Here is a 21,228-nt window from a genome sequence, read left to right on the forward strand (position 1 = left end):
GAAGTACAGTTTGCAGACCACAAAATTCACCTGTATTAAGTGTACAATTCAATGATTTTCAGTAAATTAACAGATTTGTATATTTAGTCTTGCAGTTTTTATATACTTCCATGTTGCTTAAGCTGTATGTAATTAAAATTATTTTTTAAATGTTCTTCTTAGGAATCTTAGGTTTCTATTTACCTTGGGAATAAGTGGTAAGTATACTGCTTGGAATTGCTATTTTTACCTCATATTCTCTGTGTCATATGCTTTGCTCAATGTTATCATTCCTAAATATCCCAGTTGAAGAGTCCTTTAACAGTCCAGCATATCAAAAAAGACAGCTTCCCATCCTCATCATCAAAAACTGAACTGGGAGATATTTAAACTCTTCCCTTACTATTTTCTTTTATGTGTGTGTGCATGTATTTATATATAAATAACTACTTTTATAATCATATGCATATTTTAAAATTCCAATATAATTAACATATAGTGTTATTTTAGTTTCAGGTGTACAATATAGTGATCCAACAATTCTACACATTACTCAGTGCTTATCATGGTAAGTGTACTCTTAATCCCCTTCACCTGTTTCACCCATCCCCTCACCCACCTCCCCTGCTCTTACTATTTTTCAATGGGTTCATAAAGCCTTCTAAAATTACTAGACTGACAGTCAAAAAATCAAACTTGATATCCTTTTTTCTTTTCAGGCATTTATAAATAAAAAAAAAAAAAAAAACTACACCACAATATTTTTACCCCAAATAACTTAAAGCAGAATCCAAGAAAATGTTACTTACCAGTTCATACATGAAATCTGGATCTGAACTGTTTGCTAAGAGATCTGTGCTCATCAGAGTCTGCTCTGAAAAGGTGTGGCTTCGAAAGGCATCCCCAAAAGGCGGATCCATTCCGCTTACACTAGGCTACAACAGAATGATTTTAACTTTAGAAAGTTAAAGACTACTCCAAGACCAATTTATTACACATAACTCCGACACCTACTAACTTCTTAGTTTTACAACAATTCTGTATATTTTCTACTCTTTAGCACATTTGAGAAATTTAACTAGCTTTACATTGTGAACTTAAATTAGGAAAATAATGAAGATGCACTAAAAATAGAAAAAGAGTAGCAACTGTTACTAATACCTAACTTCTAAAAACTAAAGCTTATTCAGCCACTAGAATCAGCATTCACTACCTAATGAGTACTTTTATTCGGCTATATAACATTTCTTCAAACCCATCTGTAACAACACTTCCTCTTCTATCTTCCCAATATTGAGCACTCCCTCCTATTTCCTGGGGTCTGCAGAAATAGCAGGTTGGTCTCATTCTGTACTCCTAAGTGACTCCAGTGTCTTATTTCCACAAACAATCTGAAAGACAATTTGGGCACCTTTAGTGCAACCAATGCCTCCTGGAATGTGATGATGAAGATACAGGATCAGCCAAATATCCCAAAATCTTACTGGTGAGACCAGAAACTTGGGCATGAGCTCAGCAGCCTTAATCCTGATCCCAGAAAAGGGTACAAGTCATTCTTTAATAAATAAGGGGAAAAAGACTTGGCACCAAGAGATGATGCTCCTTCTTTTCTCTCCAACCCACTTTTCCATTTCAACATCTATACAAATCACTCCAGAAGGAAGTCAGGGCCCACACTCATAAAGCAGCCCAAACAAGTGAAAGGCCTCACTCTGGAATCTAACTTCGATGAAGGAAGAGGATGTGAAAGAATAAAAATTCCCTCTTTGCCTTTTTGTTCTTAATCTGCAAATTTTTGCTAAAACTTAAAAGATTCTATTAATCTATTTGCTTACATTTCTCTATTCATATACCTTCTACCTACCACAAACTGGCCTTCTTACATACTCTCCCATCATGTTTTTCTTCACTGGTACTTCCCAATCCAGTCTTTTCTTTCTCTAATTTTCCCCAACCCTACCAGGCTGCAAGCTCAAAGTAAGTGTGTTATAGCTCTAACTTCAAGTAGTCCGCAAGCACCAAACTAAACTCTAAATGGGAAAGAACTCCCAATCAGTATGTGTAATCCACTTGGCCAGGAGATTGGGGTGGAGCTAGGCCGCTGGTCTTCTTAATATCAACTAGCAAATCCCCTTTCTTTGCCTCTGCTGCCTGCCTCTGAGCCACTGGATAATCCCAGCAAGGTGCTTATTTTCTGTGCTCAAGGCATAATTCTGCCTGGCCCTACATGAAGCCACCTAAGAGTCCTTGCCCTCTCCTTATTTCTGCGTTTCTCCTCAGCACTGAACCCAAAGAGGGAAGAGGGTAAGAGCTAACCATTGGAGGAGGACAGGAAGAAGTCTGGATGTGCAGTGGGGAAAAACAGGGCTTCTTTTTTTACTTCAGAGATTGCCTCAAACCAGGACTGATCAATTCAAAGTAGTTACCACAATATAAATAGATCTAATCATTCTCAGTAACCTTTTCTGAAAAGTATATATACGTATGGGGAGTATATGTGTATATATGAAAGAGAAAGGTTGAAATCTCTCACCATTTCCTAACTACTTTTAAATTCAAAAGGCATAAATGGAAAGGAATAAAGGAATAACTGGGAAACAGGAAGCAGACAAGGAGATGGAAGTGGGCTTTCTGTGGCAGATTAATTTTCAGGGGAGTTGGGTGAGCCTCCTTAAAGCCAGCAGATCTGGCCCCCACTTCTAACCAAATTTTCATTCACCACATTTCCCCACGTCAAGCTCATTACATTTCAAAGTGTAGCAAAGGAGGAAACAGAAGCAATGGAAGGATGGACATGTATTCAAAACTAGCTGAGATCAGAAATAAAATGTCTTAAAAAGGGAGTTTGTCAAGCTGTGTTAAGATTCAGAGAACTTACAGAACCAATAGTATGGACTTTCTGCAGTGGGAAAATATAAAACTTTGCACCTACTCTGTATGATTTACCTGAGGCATTTCCAAGCCCAGATCCTGTGAGTCCGATCCCAAACTTTGTTTTTTCCTCGTTTGTAAATTCTTTTCCAGCTTTACTTTTAATTTCAAGATCAAAGACGATTTTCACAATAAAAGGCAGGTTTTCCCAGAATGCCTTCAATTCAAACGTTTGGATCAGTGCTTTTTATTTATGTTTTAGTATTTCTGTGTGAATCTGTCAAACAACAACACAAAGTAACTTCACTGAGCACCATTAAAAACAAGCTGACCTTTCAAAAATGACATTAACAAAGAACACTTTAGAAGAGTAAGGCTTAATGGTTGCAATCTCAAGAATTTGGTCATTTCTTAGTAGCAACTATTCTGAAATTCACCATTCCTCTCTCTGTTTCTAAAAAAGGATAGGTCAATAACCAATTGGCAACATTAAAAGAGAAAAAAAAAAAAAAAAACACCCTGACAAAATTAACTGAGGTCTATCTTTTCCTGTGATCTGAAAGATGTATTTAATGTTAAAGTAAAGCTCCCCTTCACTTTATGTTCTGCATGAGAAAGTATTCTCAATATTTAATTCCATGTATTGCATAATCATTCCTGCAAAATTAACCCACATTTTAAATCTGTTATATATCTACAAGAGGGACACCTGGGTGGCTCAGTCAGTTAAGAGGCTGCCTTCCCGCTCAGGTCATGATCCCAGCATCCTGGGACTGAGTCCCACATTGGGCTCCTTGCTCCATGGGGACCCTGCTTCTCCCTCTGCTTCTGCCTGCCACTCTGCCTGCTTGTACTCTCTCTGTCTCTCTGACAAATAAATAAATCCTTTAAAAAAAAAAAAAAAGAAAAAGAGTAATGAATACATAAAAATCAACAATGGTGCCTGGGTGGCTCAGTCAGTTAAGCGTCTGCTTTGGCTCAGGTCATGATCCCAGAGTCCTGGGATCAAGTCTCGGTCAGGCTCCTTGCTCAGTGGAGAGCCTGCTTCTCCCTCTGCCCGCTGTTCCCCTTGCTTGTGCGCTTGCTCTCTTGCTCTCTGACAAATAAATAAAATCTTTTAAAAAATGTTAAAAAAGGAATTATTCCAATAAGTTTTTAACATGTTTATGTTGGGGGGAAATAGGAAAATACTCCACAGAGGGGTTTCAAGGATTAAATAATGATTGTAAATCACCTCCACAGAGTCTTGACTATGGTAGAGCCTTAAATTTAAATGTTAATTCCCTTTCCCTCCTCTGCGAAGGCCTTAATTAAGGGGGACTAAACAGCTATACCCACTTTATCATCTTTTTCTACATCAGTGGTCCTCAAAGTGTGATCCCAAGACCAGCAGAATCAGTAACAACTTGGATTGTGTTACAACTACAAAATTTTGAGCTCTAGCCTAGACCAACTAAAGCAGAAACTCTTCTCCCAGTTAAGTGTTTTAACAAGTCCTCTAGGTGATTCTGACTCTCCCTAAAATTTGAGAACCACTGACCTACACTCAGCACCTTGCTCTCATTCAGTCTAGTTGCAATATCCTTTCATAGACTGATGTAAAGAGCCAATTTAAGCTGAGCTGCTTCATACCTAATACATCTGGACTGGAGGGTCAGAGTGTTACATCAATTTCAAAGGCCTCTGCAGAACAAGAAAGAGACTATCAACAAGAGATTCAATAACTGTTCCACATAATTAGATGGGTAAATTGACAACCACTTCTATTTCCTGGATCTTTGCTAGGCTCTCCCCTCTGGTGGGCTGTCATTCCTACCTTGCTGTTCTGGCCTAGGAAACATCATCAAGTGCCCAGGCTGAGCCTACAAACAGAATTAACTATGCATTTCAATCCCATGCTACAGTTTAGGCTCCTGACAAAGGCCAATTCTGGTCCAGTTCCTCCTTATGTGGCCTCATGCCTTGATCCTACTGCTGACATACAATCTCAGTCCTAATTCTTCCCTTGATTCCTGTGAGAAACAACATCAGTTGCCCTTCCTCCCTCCCTCCTTTCCTCCCTTCATTTCTTCCTTTAAGGGTGGGGAGGGACAGAGGGAGAAGAAGAAAGAGAATCTTAGCGATGTGGGGCTAGATCTCACAACCCTGAGATCATGACCTCAGCCAAAATCCAGAGTCAGATGCTTAACTGACTGCGCCATCTAGGCATCCCCAGTCACCTACCTTTTCTAGACCTATTACTTCAACTCCAAAAAGGTGTGTGATTCAAGTGATACATTCAATGAAGTGGGTCAGTATAATCCTGGTCTATAGCCTGGATATGAGAGAAAAGTCTAATACTCTCTAAAATCTTAAGTTTACCTTTACTAAGCAACAGGGCTGAAGACTTCGCAAAAAGATTAAGTTCTATTAAACAAATACTTATTGTCCTCAACTAAAGACACCATCTACCAACAGCTTGGTTTATCTGGGAAAACATTGGACAAAAAAGGAGCTAAGTTTCAGTCGCAGCTCTCACTTGCAAACTACGTAACACTGGGTAGGTCAATCTTTCTAGGCCTCATTTTTCTCATTTCTAAAAAGAACACAATACTACTAATAATACTAGTTTCCTAGCCATCGAATTTTCTAAGCCATAAAACCATAAAATACAAATGCAAATAGAGGTGACCCCACTTTTTGAAGTCCATGTTACAGCACTTCGCTTTAACAAAGACCTACCCTGGTACCTATTTTTGCTAACTGAAGGAAATCCAAAGAGGATTTTTGTTTTTATGAAAATAGGTAAAAATAGTGTTAAGTGTTTGTTGTGTTTGGGGCCCTTGAAGAGACAGAACACATCCCAAGCAGAGGAACAAATGCCCCGCCCAGCTCCTTCCCCAGGAACCACCCAGCATCGCAGCACCAAGCTGCCACAGGTCTGAACTGTGTCTATGAACATCTGTGCTTTATACCAATTTATCTTGTGCATGCATTAGCTAGGTGTATCCTAAGGTATCAGAAAATCCTATGAGAGGTTATACCCTGAGCCTGGGAACGCTCAAAAAATTTTCCACGTAATTAATGGTAAGTGCTTCTCCACTTTATGCCATTTCGGCTTTTGAAAGGTTTCATAGGAGCACTCTACTTTTGCAGAGCAGGAGAAACCTTTTATTATTATTTTTTTTAATTTAAACACTTGACCTCAAAACTAGGTTGTCAATGCAGTTAGCAAAAAGAGCACTTGTTTGGAGCACTTGACAGGAGACCTGGAATCCAGTTTTGATCCCGTAATTAAAACTAAGCAGGCTTATGAATCTGAGCAAGTTATTTAAGTTTGTGTCTTAGCACCCTACTGAGGAATCACAAATATTCTCCTTTAACTATAAAAGGGATGTTATGAGAATTGAATGAGATATTAAATTAGGATGTACCAATAAAATAAAAAGTGATGATTATCAATAGGTACATTTTGGCAATGCTTTTTTGTTCCACAGCTCATCCATCTCAGAAACTCGACATCTGTGACAGCTATTGGCAGCAAGGCTGAATGTTTTATAGACACCAATTCCCAAGGTGAGGGTATCCACCATGTGAAGAGTTGAGCACATCTTCCTGGGATAGTTAAAGGTCCTTAGTTGCTTCTCCCAGTCCCTCAGGTAGCAGCAAACAGGATGAGTGAAGGGCCAATGCTACCCCAAGCAGTAGAAGGTCTTTTAATTCTCTAAAACTGATGACCCAAGGTCACAACCAATTATCTTTATCTCCAAGGTTTTGCACCCATTTTCCAAAATGCCTGGTACCACTCCAAACATTCATTGTGAAAGACCATGAACAACGAAAGTGGAAGGAAAAGAAAAAAGTGGAAGGAAAAGAAAAAAGAATAAAGGTTTCTACAGCAATTACCACTGCACAGAATCTTCCATAATGATACACTGCTCCCAAATCATCTCCTATACCAGGGAGCCAAATACAAAGGTACACTGATATTTAGATGGCCAAACAACAAGAGGAAAGTGTAACAACTGGCTCTTCAGAATGCCTTCACACTTCTTTGGGCTCAAGAATACCCATATTTTATTCAAAACTTTGATATTAAAGTCATGTACACTAAAAGCAATAGTCTACTTTCCCAATATGTACCCTAAGAAACATTTGTTCTAAGGAACGTTAAATGGTTATTCAGTAAAAGGGTTAAGAGATCTGGAAAACACCACATTAAATAAAACAGATATACTGACTCTACGTAAGGCTTCTTGCAAACCTTAAGGTGCTAGGTGCTAATGTGCATTATTAATCACCAATAGGTGACTAGAGCAGATATGATTTCCCAAACTTACTTGATCTTAAAATCCTCTACCCTGCCCTCAAGCAGATCCCAAGACTAGTGTTATTAAAAACAACAAAAAACCCCACAACACCCTAAAGGAAAGGCTAAATCAATTTCCCTAGTTATGAATTCCTTTTTTTTTTTTTTTCGAAGATTTTTATTTACTTGAGAGAAAGCCCGCACAGAAGGAGAGGCAGAGGGAGATGCAGATTCCCTGCTGAGCAGAGAGCCCAACATGGGACCCTATCCCAGTAGGAATGAGCTACCCACGAATCCCATGAATTCCTTTTTTTCACAGCTCTGATTCACCAGTTCTCAATACAGTTTTGTGGGTTTTTCAAGGGAGAGAAGACTGTTGTCTATCAGAAATATTTGTCAACAGATTTTCTGTACCTGGGCTCATTCAACTCAACAACAGCTCCGAGGCACAGGAAAATACTGTTAACAGGAAACTAGCTCAGAGCAGGCTGCCCCAATATGCCACCCTCACATATTATTTTTAATTGAAGTTACTCAAGAAAGAGCTAGTGCAAGAAAGACACTCTGACTTTCCTGTTACCCTGAAACCAAGAAATAAATTTCCCCATGTGAGAGGTACCCTCCCTGCATCTGGGAGATAGAAAGCATCCTTACTGCCAGAGATAGGCAATGCAGGACAAAGAAGGCTATATAAATAAACCTTGTTATTTCTTCATTAATTTGGTACCCCAAGCCCAAACATCTTTGTCTTTTCAACTCTTAACGGATTTATTGCCTCTTTGTCTCAAAGGTATAAAAGCTGCCTACTTTGGTCACTTCTTTGAATTTCATATTTTGATGAGCTCCCATACATATAAAATTAAAATAATTTGTTTTTCTCCTGTTAATCTGCCTTGTGTCAATTTAATTATATCAAACCAGCCAAAGAACCTAGAAGGGAAGAGAGGAAAAGTTTTCCTCCCCTACAAGTAATATGGAGCAAATGACTGATTTATGAGCAGTAATGGTATCATTTGAAGATGGCCACAGCTCAATATCTTTCATATAGCCTTTTCTACCAGGTCCTTCCCTGGATTTTTTGGTTCTCCACCTGAAAATATGCTGAGGCTTACTATGTACATTAGGCAAGGCAAAAGGTGAAGTAAGATGACAGGTAAGACCAAAGGACTTTTACAAAAGCTCATCCCTGGGACTGCTTAAGCCATTAATCCAAACTTTGAAAGCCACACCCAAGAGCTGACCAGAGTGCCCCATGCAGCTTACACACATCCAAGAGCCCCCAAATTTTGCCTCTTCTGAAACTGAGAGTTTCAGCTAATTCCCGAGAGTCCACATATTTTTCAAAGGTTGAAAAATATAAACTATAAATGAAAATGTCTTATGAAAAAGCAGATACTATATATATGATGGCTCAAATCCCTACAGCTCCCCTTTTATAAGCCACTGGCTTAGGACACTGTTCCCATTTAGTTGGTTAACTCAAGGGAACTGGCTCTCACAATAGTAAGTAGCACTTTTGAGTCATCCAACATTTATCAGAGTAGATGTTAAAAAATTTTTTGACACACCCATTAGGATGGTTATTATCCAAAAAATGGAAAGTAACAAATTGAGGATGTTGAGGAGGATGTGGAAAAACTGGAACCCTTGTGCAATGCTGGTAGGAATGCAAAGTGGTGCTGCTAGGCATCTTTAGCAGTTCCACACGAAGTTATACATCCAGCAATTCCACATCTGCATACATACCCAAAAGAATCAGCAGGGACTCAAACAGATACATGCACACCCACATTCACAGCTACATTATTCACAATATTCAGAAGGTGGAAACAACCCTAGCACCCATCAACAGATGAATGGATAAACAAAATATAATAATTCATGCAAGAGAACATTATTCGGCCATAAAAAGGAGTGAAATTTTCCTGTGAGAAACAACATCAGTTACCAGACACCAGGAGAGTTACTGTTTAATGGGCAGAGTTTTCTGTTTAGAATCTGCCTAGGATTCTGTCTAAGATGAGGAAAGTGTTCTAGAAATAGATACACAGGACTGTACGTTTAAAAATGGTTTAAATGGAAAAAATTGTTTCACAATGAAAGGTATTTTAAAAAATTTTTGAGGGAAGAAATACCAACACATTTATACCATTATGTAATTCCTATACTATGGTTTATTTTGATCTTTCCTAATCTTTGTTGGTTCATGCTCATCATTTCTTTCATGTGTGCAGAGTTCCTGGGTTCTCTCTCTGTTGTCTTTAAACTGTACGAGATCCACAGTTCTAAGATGTGGTAACTGTCCTGTTACTTAACCCCCAACTTAAGTAAGTCCTTTCTCCTGAGGCTTAATCCCCAAGCAAAGATGAAGAAAGGGAAGAAAAGGAAGGGACAGGAGGAACGACCACTGACTTGGTAATTTAAGTTTATACATCCCATATATATACCCCGTGAGTTTCCCGTTTAGCAAGAAAGACAGTTTGTCAGTTTGCCCAAGCTCCTTTTCAAACCAGGACCCAGCACTCACGTTCCATCCATCCTGCCATACTTCATTTGTCCCACTCAACAATTCCTCTCCTTTTGAAAACCACACAAGTAGGGATGCCTGGGTGGCTCAGTGGGTTAAAGCCTCTGCCTTCAGCTCAGGTCATGATCCCAGGATCTTGGGATCGAGCCCTGCATCGGGCTCTCTGCTCATTGGGGAGCCTGTCCCCCTCGCCCATCTGCCTGCCTCTCTGCCTACTTGTGATCTGTCTCTCTGTCAAATAAATAAATAAAATCTTTTAAAAAAGAAAACGGCGCAGCAAAATAGTGAACAAAACAGTTCTACTGAAAATAGTTCTTCAGATGTTTACTGAATCAAGCCACTACCTGCTTCATGGCACAGCAGAAATCAGAGATCCACAAATTCCCAAACCACAGAGGAAACATATGCTGCTCATGCAACAAACACACTGGGTAAATGGCGGGTACCACATTCTCCCTTTATTATGTGATATACATTCTGTGAACACACCTTCAGGTGAATCCCTACTTTCTACCCTTCAACAGCAGTTCTCTGGACTCCAGAATATAGATAACAGGTAAGTACACTTCTAACTAGATGATTATAGTTTATGTTTGGAATTACCAGCAAAAGACGCTCATTATTTATTTTCCAAACCCTGCTGCTGATGGTCTTGAAGAAAAGAGGAGGCTAAAGAGAGAGAAGACCTATCTTTTCCCTCAGAGAAAACATCATTTTCCTAGCCAAGCAGTACTCATCGTGACCCTATAAGCAGATATGATCCTTTTATCATACCGCTTTGTACACTCTTTATCCCTGGATCAATCCAATAGTACCCTTTTATCCTCACACTCAGAGAGTTTTAAAAATGTGGGGGTTGAGAGTTAGGTTTGCCACAAACATTTCATTAAACAAAATTATTTTACTAAGAATCCTGAGGAGCTAAGAAAAGATACTAAACCTCAAAAATATCTCTCCTTAGAATGCACTGTTGTAGGAAGACACAAGACCTCTCAGAGTTTTATTCCATTCCTTTCCAAAGGCTTCTGCTGAACTTTAACCTTTTGGCTACAGAGAAATATATGGGATCTTAATTTAAGAAACCCTTTGGGAACCAAAAAGATCATTAAAGTAGGTGTCTGGATCAATGAGAGCTGAGCAGGAAGAGCTACTTTTTATTTCTGAAAACTTATCAATCACAAGATATTACGGTTTTTCTGCAGCATTGATATCTGTCGATTAAGTTGTTCAGAGCACAAGAGTGAGAGCATGGGACAGTTTTAGATAGAACCAAATAATGTATTTCTAACCCCAGCCATACTTGGTTACCACTGGCAATAAAATATTCACAGATTATATTTGTATCACTGTTTATAGACTACAAACGCATTGCTATGCCTTGTCATTTGATAAAACAACTTGGTAAAGTAGTTAGGGTATTAGCATCATGGTCATCCACTACCCTCCGTCCAACCATTTTTACATTAATTAAAAAAGTTCAACAAGGGTAACAGATTTATCTGAGGTCATTCAGCAAATGTTTCTGTGCAAACCCATCATTATAGAGACCACCTCTACTTGCAGTAACTTTTCTCCAGAGGGCTCCCAAGTCTGCATCTTCAGTCTCAACACATGAATGCATGAGCCTTGCCATCTGAGAACCAGGTATTCCCATGTTCATTCACATCCCATGACCTTAGACACACACAACATGCCACCATCCTCTTAAAACATTTCCATTCTGTCAGTACTATCATCATTCTCAGACATCCAGGCATGGAACACTGATCTCAACACTGACTCTTTTCTTTCTCCTCCCCAGTTCTTTGTTAAATCATGCCAGTTCTCTTTAACAAAGATATACTGACAACTTACCTTGTACTCAGCACACATGCATCTGTTCGTCTTTGCCCTTCCCATTTTCTCAACCCTTTACTTGGGCCTCACCATTATATATTTACCATTCTAATAGTTGCCCTACAGATCTTCCTGTCGCCAGCCCCTCTCTCTCAAGTTCTTATGTTCCATTCTATTTTCTCCCTAAACCACCACTTGGTATTAGCGCCATACTCATGATAAGAGTTTCTCTAAGAAACTCCCAAACATTTCTTGCATAATCAAAATACTCAGACACAATGAAACTATCTTTCCAATCTCATCTCCCACTACTCTTCTACAGCACTAATACTTGGTTGATCTCACAATTTCACCAAATCCTTGAGGTACTTAAAATCACTTTCCTCCACTCAGAATTTCCAACAGTGAGGCTCTGGTCTTTCATGCCCTTTGCTCACAGTGGTTTTTCTTTTCCTCCTCCCTAATTCCTTGTCTCCACTACCAGACTGTAAGGTCTTTTGAGAACAACCATTATATCTCCTCTCTATTTCATTAGCGCCAGAAGCAATGCCTTGCCCAGCAGAGGCATCCACACAAGAGTTGACGGACAATGAATGGAAAATCCCCTAAGACCATAGGTTCTTCAGACATGCAACTTTTTGCATATACAAAGAGAACACTGCAAGTCAGTCAGTCATTTATATACAGCTGACCCTTGGATAACAGGTTTGAATAGTGTGGGTCCACTTGTACGTGATTTTTTTCAATAAGTACAGTATTAGTACTGTATATGTATGTTCTCTTCCTTACGATTTTCTTCGTATTTTCTTCAGCTTACTTTATTGTAAGAATACACATACAAAATATGTGTTAACTGTTTATGTTCTCCATAAGGCTTCTGGTTAACAGCAGGCTATTGGTAGTTAAGTTTTGGGAGCGTCAACAGTTATACACAAGAGTTTCAACTGCATGGGGGGAGAGGGATGGTCGGTGCCCCCTAACCCCCATGTTGTTCAAAGGTCAACTGTATGTTTATCATCTTTTATGTGCTCTGAAATTATCTAGTAAGTTAGCTTGTTAATTTTGAGTCTTGAACCACTATAGTATCATATAACAGAAATACTTAAAATTGTACTCCTGAATTTCCTTTTACACTTCCAGGAGAAGTATTATTTGAATTTCAGTCGATTCTGAAGACCAGAGAGAATTCTTGTCTAGTGAGGAGAGGGTAGAAGAAGGAGTAGGATCAATATTTATTTAAACCAACTGAATCCAGGCACTGGACTAATACAGGTTACACTGTTCTTTCTCTCCCCACCCCCATTTTAATTAAGACAAAATATTTTATGCAGATTAAACACTGAAATTTAAAGAATCATTTAGTTTTCTGAGCTGTTCAGCAGAAATCTACAAAATGTAAAAAGGGAACAGGATTAAAGGCAGCAGCACAGAAACAGACAGTGCTGCAGGCAAACACATTTGAGCCATACTGCAAGATTCCAGGGGAAGAGCTGCCCCAAGACACTCTGGACATATCCTAACAACTTCAGCACTCCCGTGATCAGAAACCTAGGCTCTTCCTCAAACTCTGTCTCCTCCCTCCTTTCCCGATTTGACACTTTTCAAAAGTAGCAAGAATATATACAATTTTGAAATCCTCTTCAAATTCCTTCCTATTATGCGAAATGGGCTACACCACTGGCACTGGGCTATACAACAGCTGGTACAGAGGTTTTGGCATAAGGCTACAAAGAGGTTGTGAATACAGTTTTGCAATCATTTATTTCAACACTGAGAAAGGTTGGCTGCCTCTTTGGCTCTACTACTCCTACAGGCTTGCTCTGTGAGAAGCAAACTCTAGATTCGAGATAAAAGGTTCCGCTTTATGAGTATTTGGAATTTTATTCCAGATTCTTACTTGCCTTCTTTTATTTGTAAATACAAGAATTCCCTGTCTTACTTTACAGGGATTTTGTGATTCACAATAATATGTGCCCTGACACAAAACAGATACTCAATAAATCGTGGTTATTTTTTATCCTAAGATTCCTTTCTTGTTATATAAGATGTTCCTGGAGTGTTGCAGCTACTGAAAGTGTAAACCCGAACTCAACTCAGAATCCTAGATTGTCTAAATTCCACACTTAATTATCACAAAAACCCAACTGCTTGGAACTAGGGTAAGTAAGGGATCTGCAGGCAACACAGGTCATTTAACATCCCTGCCTTGGCTTCATGAGGGTCAACGTCAATTATGCTGGTTTAGTCAGCAAAAAAAATCTTTTGATTCACAAAGTAATTCATAAGCTTCAAACTAGTTATCTCTGTACACAATAAGAACTGGCAAGTAGGGGCGCCTGGCTGGTTCAGTCCATGGAGCAGGGGACTCTAGATCTCCGGTTCTGAGTTCAAGCCCGAAACTGGGTGCAGAAATTACTTTAAAAAAAATCTTTAAAAAAAAATTCTTGGTAAGTAAATTACAAGAGGAAAGGGTTTCTTCAGAGAGATTATTGCTCTAATTATTCAAACAATTACATACAGCTTATCTTTTTTTTATACTTAGTTATACTGGCTTTACCAGATATGCTGGGTAACCCAAGGAAATGGACCTACACAAAATTTATCTTTATATCCATAACACCTTACACAGTTTCTAATTCTTACAAATACACAGTTTATACTATACTTGTCTCAACAGGATTCAGAATAAACCAAAGGAGACGGACTACCCCAAGTGCTGGGAAAACATAACCATGCATGATCTGTCCTATCAGAGAAGTACAAAGAGTAACAAGAACCTGATCCCACCCTCCATCAGACACTCAGAATTCTTATATCATTCCTAGTAGAGGAAAGAATAAAATTCGTTTATAGTAATTCATTAGTTTTTTAACTTAGGAGTCTGGACAACCAGCAAGTTATTATGCTAAACCATTAGGTAGCAAAGTCCCAATAAGATCACTCTACCAGGACTACATACAATTTAAAAGGAAATACAAAGTTAACTGAGGATTTAAACTAAAAGCCTCAAACTGGACTACAGCCACAAATCAATGCCTACATATGGGTTTTGTTGGGCTCATTCACTGGTGTTTTTAAAAAATTAAAATTTAACTGCCAGCATTTAAATTGGAAATTTCATATAAGATTTCTGAGTCCTGTTAACAAATGCCACGCTCTTGGAGAAAAAAAAAATCATTGGGTACATATTCCCAGCAAGATCACTTGAACTGAAACAAATTATCCCTTTAAACTGGCCTGTGCTCCCCAGCTTGCTCCATTCTCTACCCAGTTCCATTTCACAGATGAGGACCTAAGCCGACAGGTGTCTAAGCTTATGGATGAGGTACTGTTAAAACCACAGCACCAGCAAAAAGCCTGTTCGTGAACACAGTTAACTTCAGGACTTTCACTGGACCTCCAAATAAAAGACAGTTAACGGTAAGAGAAGTATTTAAAAGACCTGTACATGAAGGTTCGAAATAGCTTTATTCACAATGGCCTAAAATCTGGAAGCAAACCCAAAATGGATGGACGGATTTTGGGATCCATGCAATAACAAGTACCCAAATGATACTCGAAATGACATGAAATCTCAAAAACATTATTAACATTAAAAAGTAATCAGACTCAAAAGACAAAACATTCTATGACTGCATTTAAATGAAATTTCAGAAGACAAATGTACAGTAATAGGAAGTAAATCAGTAACTGGGGCAAGGGGTGAAGCAGGGTCAATGAGGGAACTTTTTGCGGTGATGGGAATGTTCCATATCATGACTGTAGAGGTAGTCAGATGACTGCATAGATTTTTCAAAACTAAAAAGTTAGGTAAATTTTCATTTAAGTCAGTTACACCTCAGTAAAGCTGAGGTGTTTAGAAAACACTATAAAGTACTACCATCTCTACCTGGTAAGTTTGGGAAAGTTTCAGGAAAATGTAAGCTTTGAATTGAGTCTTATTGTAGAACAATTTAAAGGTGTATTAAGAAGTGGAAAACACAGCATATAAGTGGTCATATTCTGCACTGTAGCCTATGAGAAATGGCATCTCTGAATACAAAGGAAAATGCTTCATAAAAGGAAATTCACATAGATGGATAATTAGTACTTGGAAAGGTATCAAAACCAAGTTGATCTCACAAGATTTCCCAAAAGGGAATCAACTCAGACATATGTTGCTGTTCAAATGCAAAGAAGCAGATAGTGTTAAATAATGTTTTTATTTTTTATTTTTTATTTTTTTTTAAGATTTTATTTATTTATTTGACAGAGATCACAAGTGGGCAGAGAGGCAGGCAGAGAGTGAGAGAGGAGGAAGCAAGCTCCCTGCTGAGCAGAGAGCCCGATGTGGGGCTCGTTCCCAGGACCCTGGGATCATGACCTGAGCCAAAGGCAGAGGCTTTAACCCACTGAGCCACCCAGGTGTCCCCTAATGTTTTTATTTTTAAATGAAGCAAAATGAAGAGGAAAAGTAAGAGTCAAGGGAGGCCTGGGTGGCTCAGTTGGTTAGGCATTTGCCTTCGGCTCAGGTCATGATCCTGGGGTCCTAGGTTCGAGTCCCTCATCAGGCTTCTTATTCAGTGGGGAGCCTGCTTCTCCCTCTGCCTCCTGCTCTCCTTGCTTGTGCATGCTCTCTCTCTCTCTGACAAATAATAAATAAAATCTTAAAAAATAATGAAAAAAGTAAGAGTCAAAAAAAGGGGGGAAAGAAACCCAAAGGGAATATCGGAAGGGATGGAAGCAAGGTAGTAAAATAAAGGTCAGGGACACATTACATCAGAATTAATAGGTATCTTGGTATTGACAGATTACAAGAGAGAAGAGAGGTGTGTCAGACCTTGATGAAGGACTAAAAGAAAAACCAAAAACTATGGGGAAAGAGACCATCTAATCGAAGTCAAACCCACAGAGTAAAGGAACCAGGGACTTGACAGTGTTGAGCAGACCTACGAGAAATAGAGAACAAGAGGAAAACAAAAAAGCCCTTTCCTCCTAAGTCTCACCAAGTAGTTTTCTCCTCCTCTTCCATCTATCCCCTCTCCATGGCCCTGTCCTAGGTGAAGCCTTCTCATATCCAAGCCCACCCCACACATCACATACATCTTTTATTTTTTAAGTAGGCTCTATGCCCAATGTGGGGCTCAAACTCATGACCCTGAGATCGAGAGTCACATGCTCCGACTGCACCAGCCAGGTGCCCCGCATATACCTTTTATACCTCCTTGACTAGACTAGAATGCTTCCTTCACTGGTCTTCAAAACCGAGTTTAAATGAACCTTTTCGCGAAGCTTCTCCACAACTTTCCAACAACTTTCTAAGGCAGAGTTAGTAGTTCCTCTCCGTATTTTCAGAACATGTTGTTCTAAAAATTAACCTAATGTTAAAATGTAAGGTCTTGTTTCCTCTAGTAGTCTACAGGCAATTCTAGTAAAGGATTCACCAGTAAGGATGAAAACCCTTACTAAGAAGCATTTCACAAAACCGTAAAGTCCTTTTATAAGCAAGAAATTTTTACATCTTATACAACACAAGTAGGAAGCTAGAAGCCTTGCTGTTTAAAGGAATTCTATATTGAATCTTTTGAACAAGAATACAGGCATCCTACCCCTAGTTTCTCCCCATACCATCAAGGACCTTTCCTTAAAGTTTTATTTTTAAAATGCTTTAAATTTCTACTGAATGGCAAAAATATAACAGAGAAGGCAAACTGCATCAGGAATAGTATGTAGCAGTCAGAGAAGAAAATTCCTCTCTAAAATAAAAACAAAAGCACCTTAAACTCTCAAAGGCAGAACATTATATACTAAAGAAAATAAATGTGCAAGAAGAATCTGAAGAAAACTGGAGGACACAAAATCAGCAAGCTCATAGTGCTTTCATGGGAAACTGCCAACATCAACAATACCCAAAGATAAGTACGTAAAACATGACTTTGTAACAAAAGATGTAAAAGTAGGTTTGGTGTTAAAAGGCCAGAACAGCAGGATGAAAATAGAGTTGCTGGGAATTAGTGGGAAGATAGGTGATTTAAAAAGTTGTTTGGGGAGGAGAGTTTCAATATAGATTTTGGGAGAAAGGTCATGAACTGGTGAAAAAGCACATAAGCCTTGGCCAGCAACACAATGGGATAGTACTGTAGTCACCAAGTCCCACTGCAGTCACCAAATCCCACTGCAGTCCCCTGCAAGAAACGCTCTCCATGACTAGCCCTCTCCATGTCACCCCTCCCTGGGCTGAATCAGACTTATTAACAAGAATGATTTTACAGTATTTCCCCAAGATGACAAACACTGCTATACAGACAAATAATTGTCACAAACTCTAATAAATAAGAGGTTTCAATCATATTTGCTAAACACCCAGAGATCCAAGTGTGCCAAGAGCTAATGACAAATCTAAAGAAAAAGCACAGGTTGTGTGTGGGGGGGTCATGCTTAGAAGGAATATTCAACAAGTCTAAATAATAGAATGTATCTGAAAAAAATTAACAAAAGAATTCAAGGGATTTTTAAACATCATCAAAATAGCTTTTCCATAAACTTTCTCAAAAGAAAAGGGTCAATTTTTAAATGAAGGCTTTTTGTTTCAGCAGATGGTGATTAATTCCTCCCTTCCAACTAAGTCCAACATCTCTACTAATAGTAGACTGACTTACTACCTTCCAGATAAGGAGTTTTTAGCAATGCACTCATTTATTTAGGAAGTTCAGAAACACTAAAAGGTGTCAGGCACAGAGTGAGGCACTGGGGATATAAAAATAAAGAGGCAGACTCTGAGCTCAAGTTGCTCACCAGGCAGGTAACATAAATGGGTAAATACTGTACTGTGGAACAAGTGCTAATAAAGGTAAACTGAGAGGTCATTAAACTATGAAAACAAAAACTGAATAGAGATTTGAGAGGTGGTTCTAATCAGCCAGAAATATTGGCATAGTCAAACTACAAGAGGTTGAGAATACAATAACTGACAATTTCCCAGTATCCCACTGAGATAGAAAACATCATTAATCTCTCCCATTACAAATTAATAAACTGAATTACCCACAGTCACCCAGCCAAATAGTAGGCTAACTAGAACTAGAAACACAATTACAGGCCACATGATGCTTTTCCATTTTAAGAGGTCAATATATTCTCCTTTCTCAACTGTCACGATTGCGCTTAAAACCCAGTTCGAGTCAACAAAACTGGAGAAATACTACACAGAAACAAAGCAAAAAGCTACCCATGAAAAAATTAAGTATTTGTCTATGTGATATTTTTAGGGTTTTAGCATCTCCACTTCAGTGGACACTTAGCTCTACTTCACATTTTCCAAGGAAAGGGAGGGGTAGCAACCTGTATCTTTTGGGATCTTGTCTGAAAAAGTATCCTACCCTATTTAGGTAACTCTACAAAATCTCAGGCAGCGGCACCATGGGTATGGCGTCCAAATTAACTGCATGATGTATCAAAGAACTCAGAGAGTTAAGTATTTACTCACTTGACTAACATCTCTTCAAACAGCTGTGAACAGTTTTGTTAGGAATGATACACTAAATGCCACTTTAAGACCTCAATGAGACTATACCCTTTACTATATTAAGGTTCTTAGGTATCATAATCTTAAAAAGCAAAAAACTTTTCAATGAGAATGCATCTCTAAGATAAAAAGGACTTAACATTCCAACATTTGCTTTAAAATGTTTTTTTCAGGGGCACCTGGGTGGCTCAGTGGGTTAAGCATCTGACTCTCGATCTCCCCACTGAACGTGGAGCCTACTTTAAAAAACTAAAAAAATAAAGTGTTTTTTTCAGGAAAACATCTATTCGCAAATGAAATAAAAATACAGACTACAGTGCTGCCTTGTGCTTTTATTCTAAAAATTCTTCAGGGCCAGAGATAATGTATATTCTGCAAGTGCTCAAATTATTAGCTGAAGTGCATGTTTATATATTGTGCAGTATCTTTACATCTAAGTAATTAAAACCCAGTGACTGATGTCTTAGGACAGGGGTTGATAAACAAACTACAACCTTCAACCACAGCCAGTTCTTGTAAATAAATTTTATTAGAATACAGCCCCAAACATATTATCTATGGTTGTTTTCATGCTACAATTTGCAGAGCTGAGAGAGACTACATGGCCCACAAGCCTAAATATTTACTATCTGACCGTGAACAGAAAAAGTCTTGTCGACCCCTATCTTAGAATCATCAGACTAACAACCAGACAAATTATATCTAGCTTAAGAGTTTATCTAGCCTGTTAGATGAACTACTGAATACAATGAAAGAGAATTTTTCTCTCAAACATCCAAGTCAACACCCACACGGAAACAAACCCCGCTGATTAATTCCAAGTCATAAAATTGTCAATCCTGACTACAAACTATATTTAAAAGCAAACAGTGGATTTAGTTTAACCCTTTTAAAAACTGTGCTACAATAATAAACATACAAACTCATTGTACTTTCACGGTCACTTGTATTGTTAACCACCATCAGGGAACCATACAAGTTATTCTCTCAGTCTTTAAACTGGCATCCAAGAACCCACACAGAGTGAACTAGTAAACCAAGTAGGACACAGTCTTTCTAAGGGTCTGTTTTCACTTGTCCAGACAGAGAAGGGATGGTAAGTGGAACATCCAAAATCTCTCCTCCTGGATGTATTTAGTCTCTTCTATGCTTACTAGCCTAAAAATTTCAAAGCTGATATAGGTCATATAAAAGAATTATACCCAAGTAACTCACGTCGGCTCTCTTTGCCATTCTTACTTTATTCTTTAAAGTAAGCGGTAGACCCAATGTGGTGCTTGAACTCACAACCGGAGATCAAGAGCGGCATATCCCACTACCTAGCCAGGCGCCTCTCTCTTTGCCATTCTTAAGAAAAATCAATAAATAATAAACTAATACTTTTATTTGCTGTAACAGTTATATTTAAGAACTGAAGTCTATTAAAAAATCAGGGATTATATTTTTACATATCATTCTTAACAGAACTGACTCAAGCACGTCAAAACAATACAGAAATCGACAAATCATTTATTTACCAATTATTATTTTTCCTCTGGTTAACAAAATAGGAGATAATGCAAATTCCTGAATACAGTCAACTCCTGAATGGCCTCTGCAGGATACCCGACGTGCTTAACAGAAGTGCATCAATAAAAGAGCCTGGTACCCTTGACAATACCAGCGCAGTCACAGGTTGTAAGGTTATGCTAACATAAATCAAGCATTTAATAAGGTTGACAGGATGCCAAAATGATCAGAAAACAAGTAAAATAAATGATTTTCTAATTACTCATACCATTTCCCCCTTCATCTCTGGTGTTTTCCCAGCTATTTTGGATGAAAAGAAAATGGGGAAAAAAAATATTTAAAAGTACAATGAAGTGACAACCAGTTTACCACAGATTACCAGATTTATATAAAAACCATATTTTCTGCTTTTTAAAAAGAAATAAGTCAGTTTTTGATCCTATTCCTCACCTGCAGGATATTCACAAGACAAAGTCCTAAAGAACCTTCAAATCAAAGTAATTTTCTCAAGGCTCAGTTTTCTTATGAACTTGACTCACGTGAGCTACAAATTTATGTAAGCAGGAGGGGCAAATTACTACTAGGACTAGGACTAGAAAGTGCGGGGGCAATCTTAAGAAGGTACCCTGACGAAAAAAATGGAAACCCCACCCAGCTCTTAACTTTCTCGGCTTTTTCTAGTCCCGGTTTTCTGTGCAAAATCCAGAAAAGCAG

General features: G+C 38.5%; 1 protein-coding gene across 3 annotated transcripts in view; it reads right to left on the reverse strand.

Moving 5' to 3' along the window:
• Window positions 1–21,024, reverse strand: part of LOC111140811 (CREB3 regulatory factor) — a 54,094-nt gene extending 33,070 nt beyond the window's left edge. For 2 of the 3 annotated variants that reach the window (XM_022492999.1, XM_022492998.1), the window contains exons 1-3: window positions 20,965–21,024; window positions 2,926–3,127; window positions 789–914 (exon numbers count right to left, since the gene is read on the reverse strand). In XM_022492999.1, coding sequence (XP_022348707.1) covers window positions 789–914; window positions 2,926–2,934 — 135 coding nt within the window. In that variant the 5' untranslated portion in view covers window positions 2,935–3,127; window positions 20,965–21,024. Of the gene's footprint in view, window positions 1–788; window positions 915–2,911; window positions 3,128–20,964 lie in introns of all 3 variants that reach the window. The other variant, XM_022493000.1, reaches the window with a different exon arrangement.
• Between the last annotated feature and the right edge of the window lie 204 nt (window positions 21,025–21,228).

The sequence above is a fragment of the Enhydra lutris genome, unplaced genomic scaffold, assembly GCF_002288905.1.
Source record: "Enhydra lutris kenyoni isolate GAN:26980312 unplaced genomic scaffold, ASM228890v2 scaffoldscaffold5, whole genome shotgun sequence".
Lineage (NCBI taxonomy): Eukaryota > Metazoa > Chordata > Mammalia > Carnivora > Mustelidae > Enhydra > Enhydra lutris.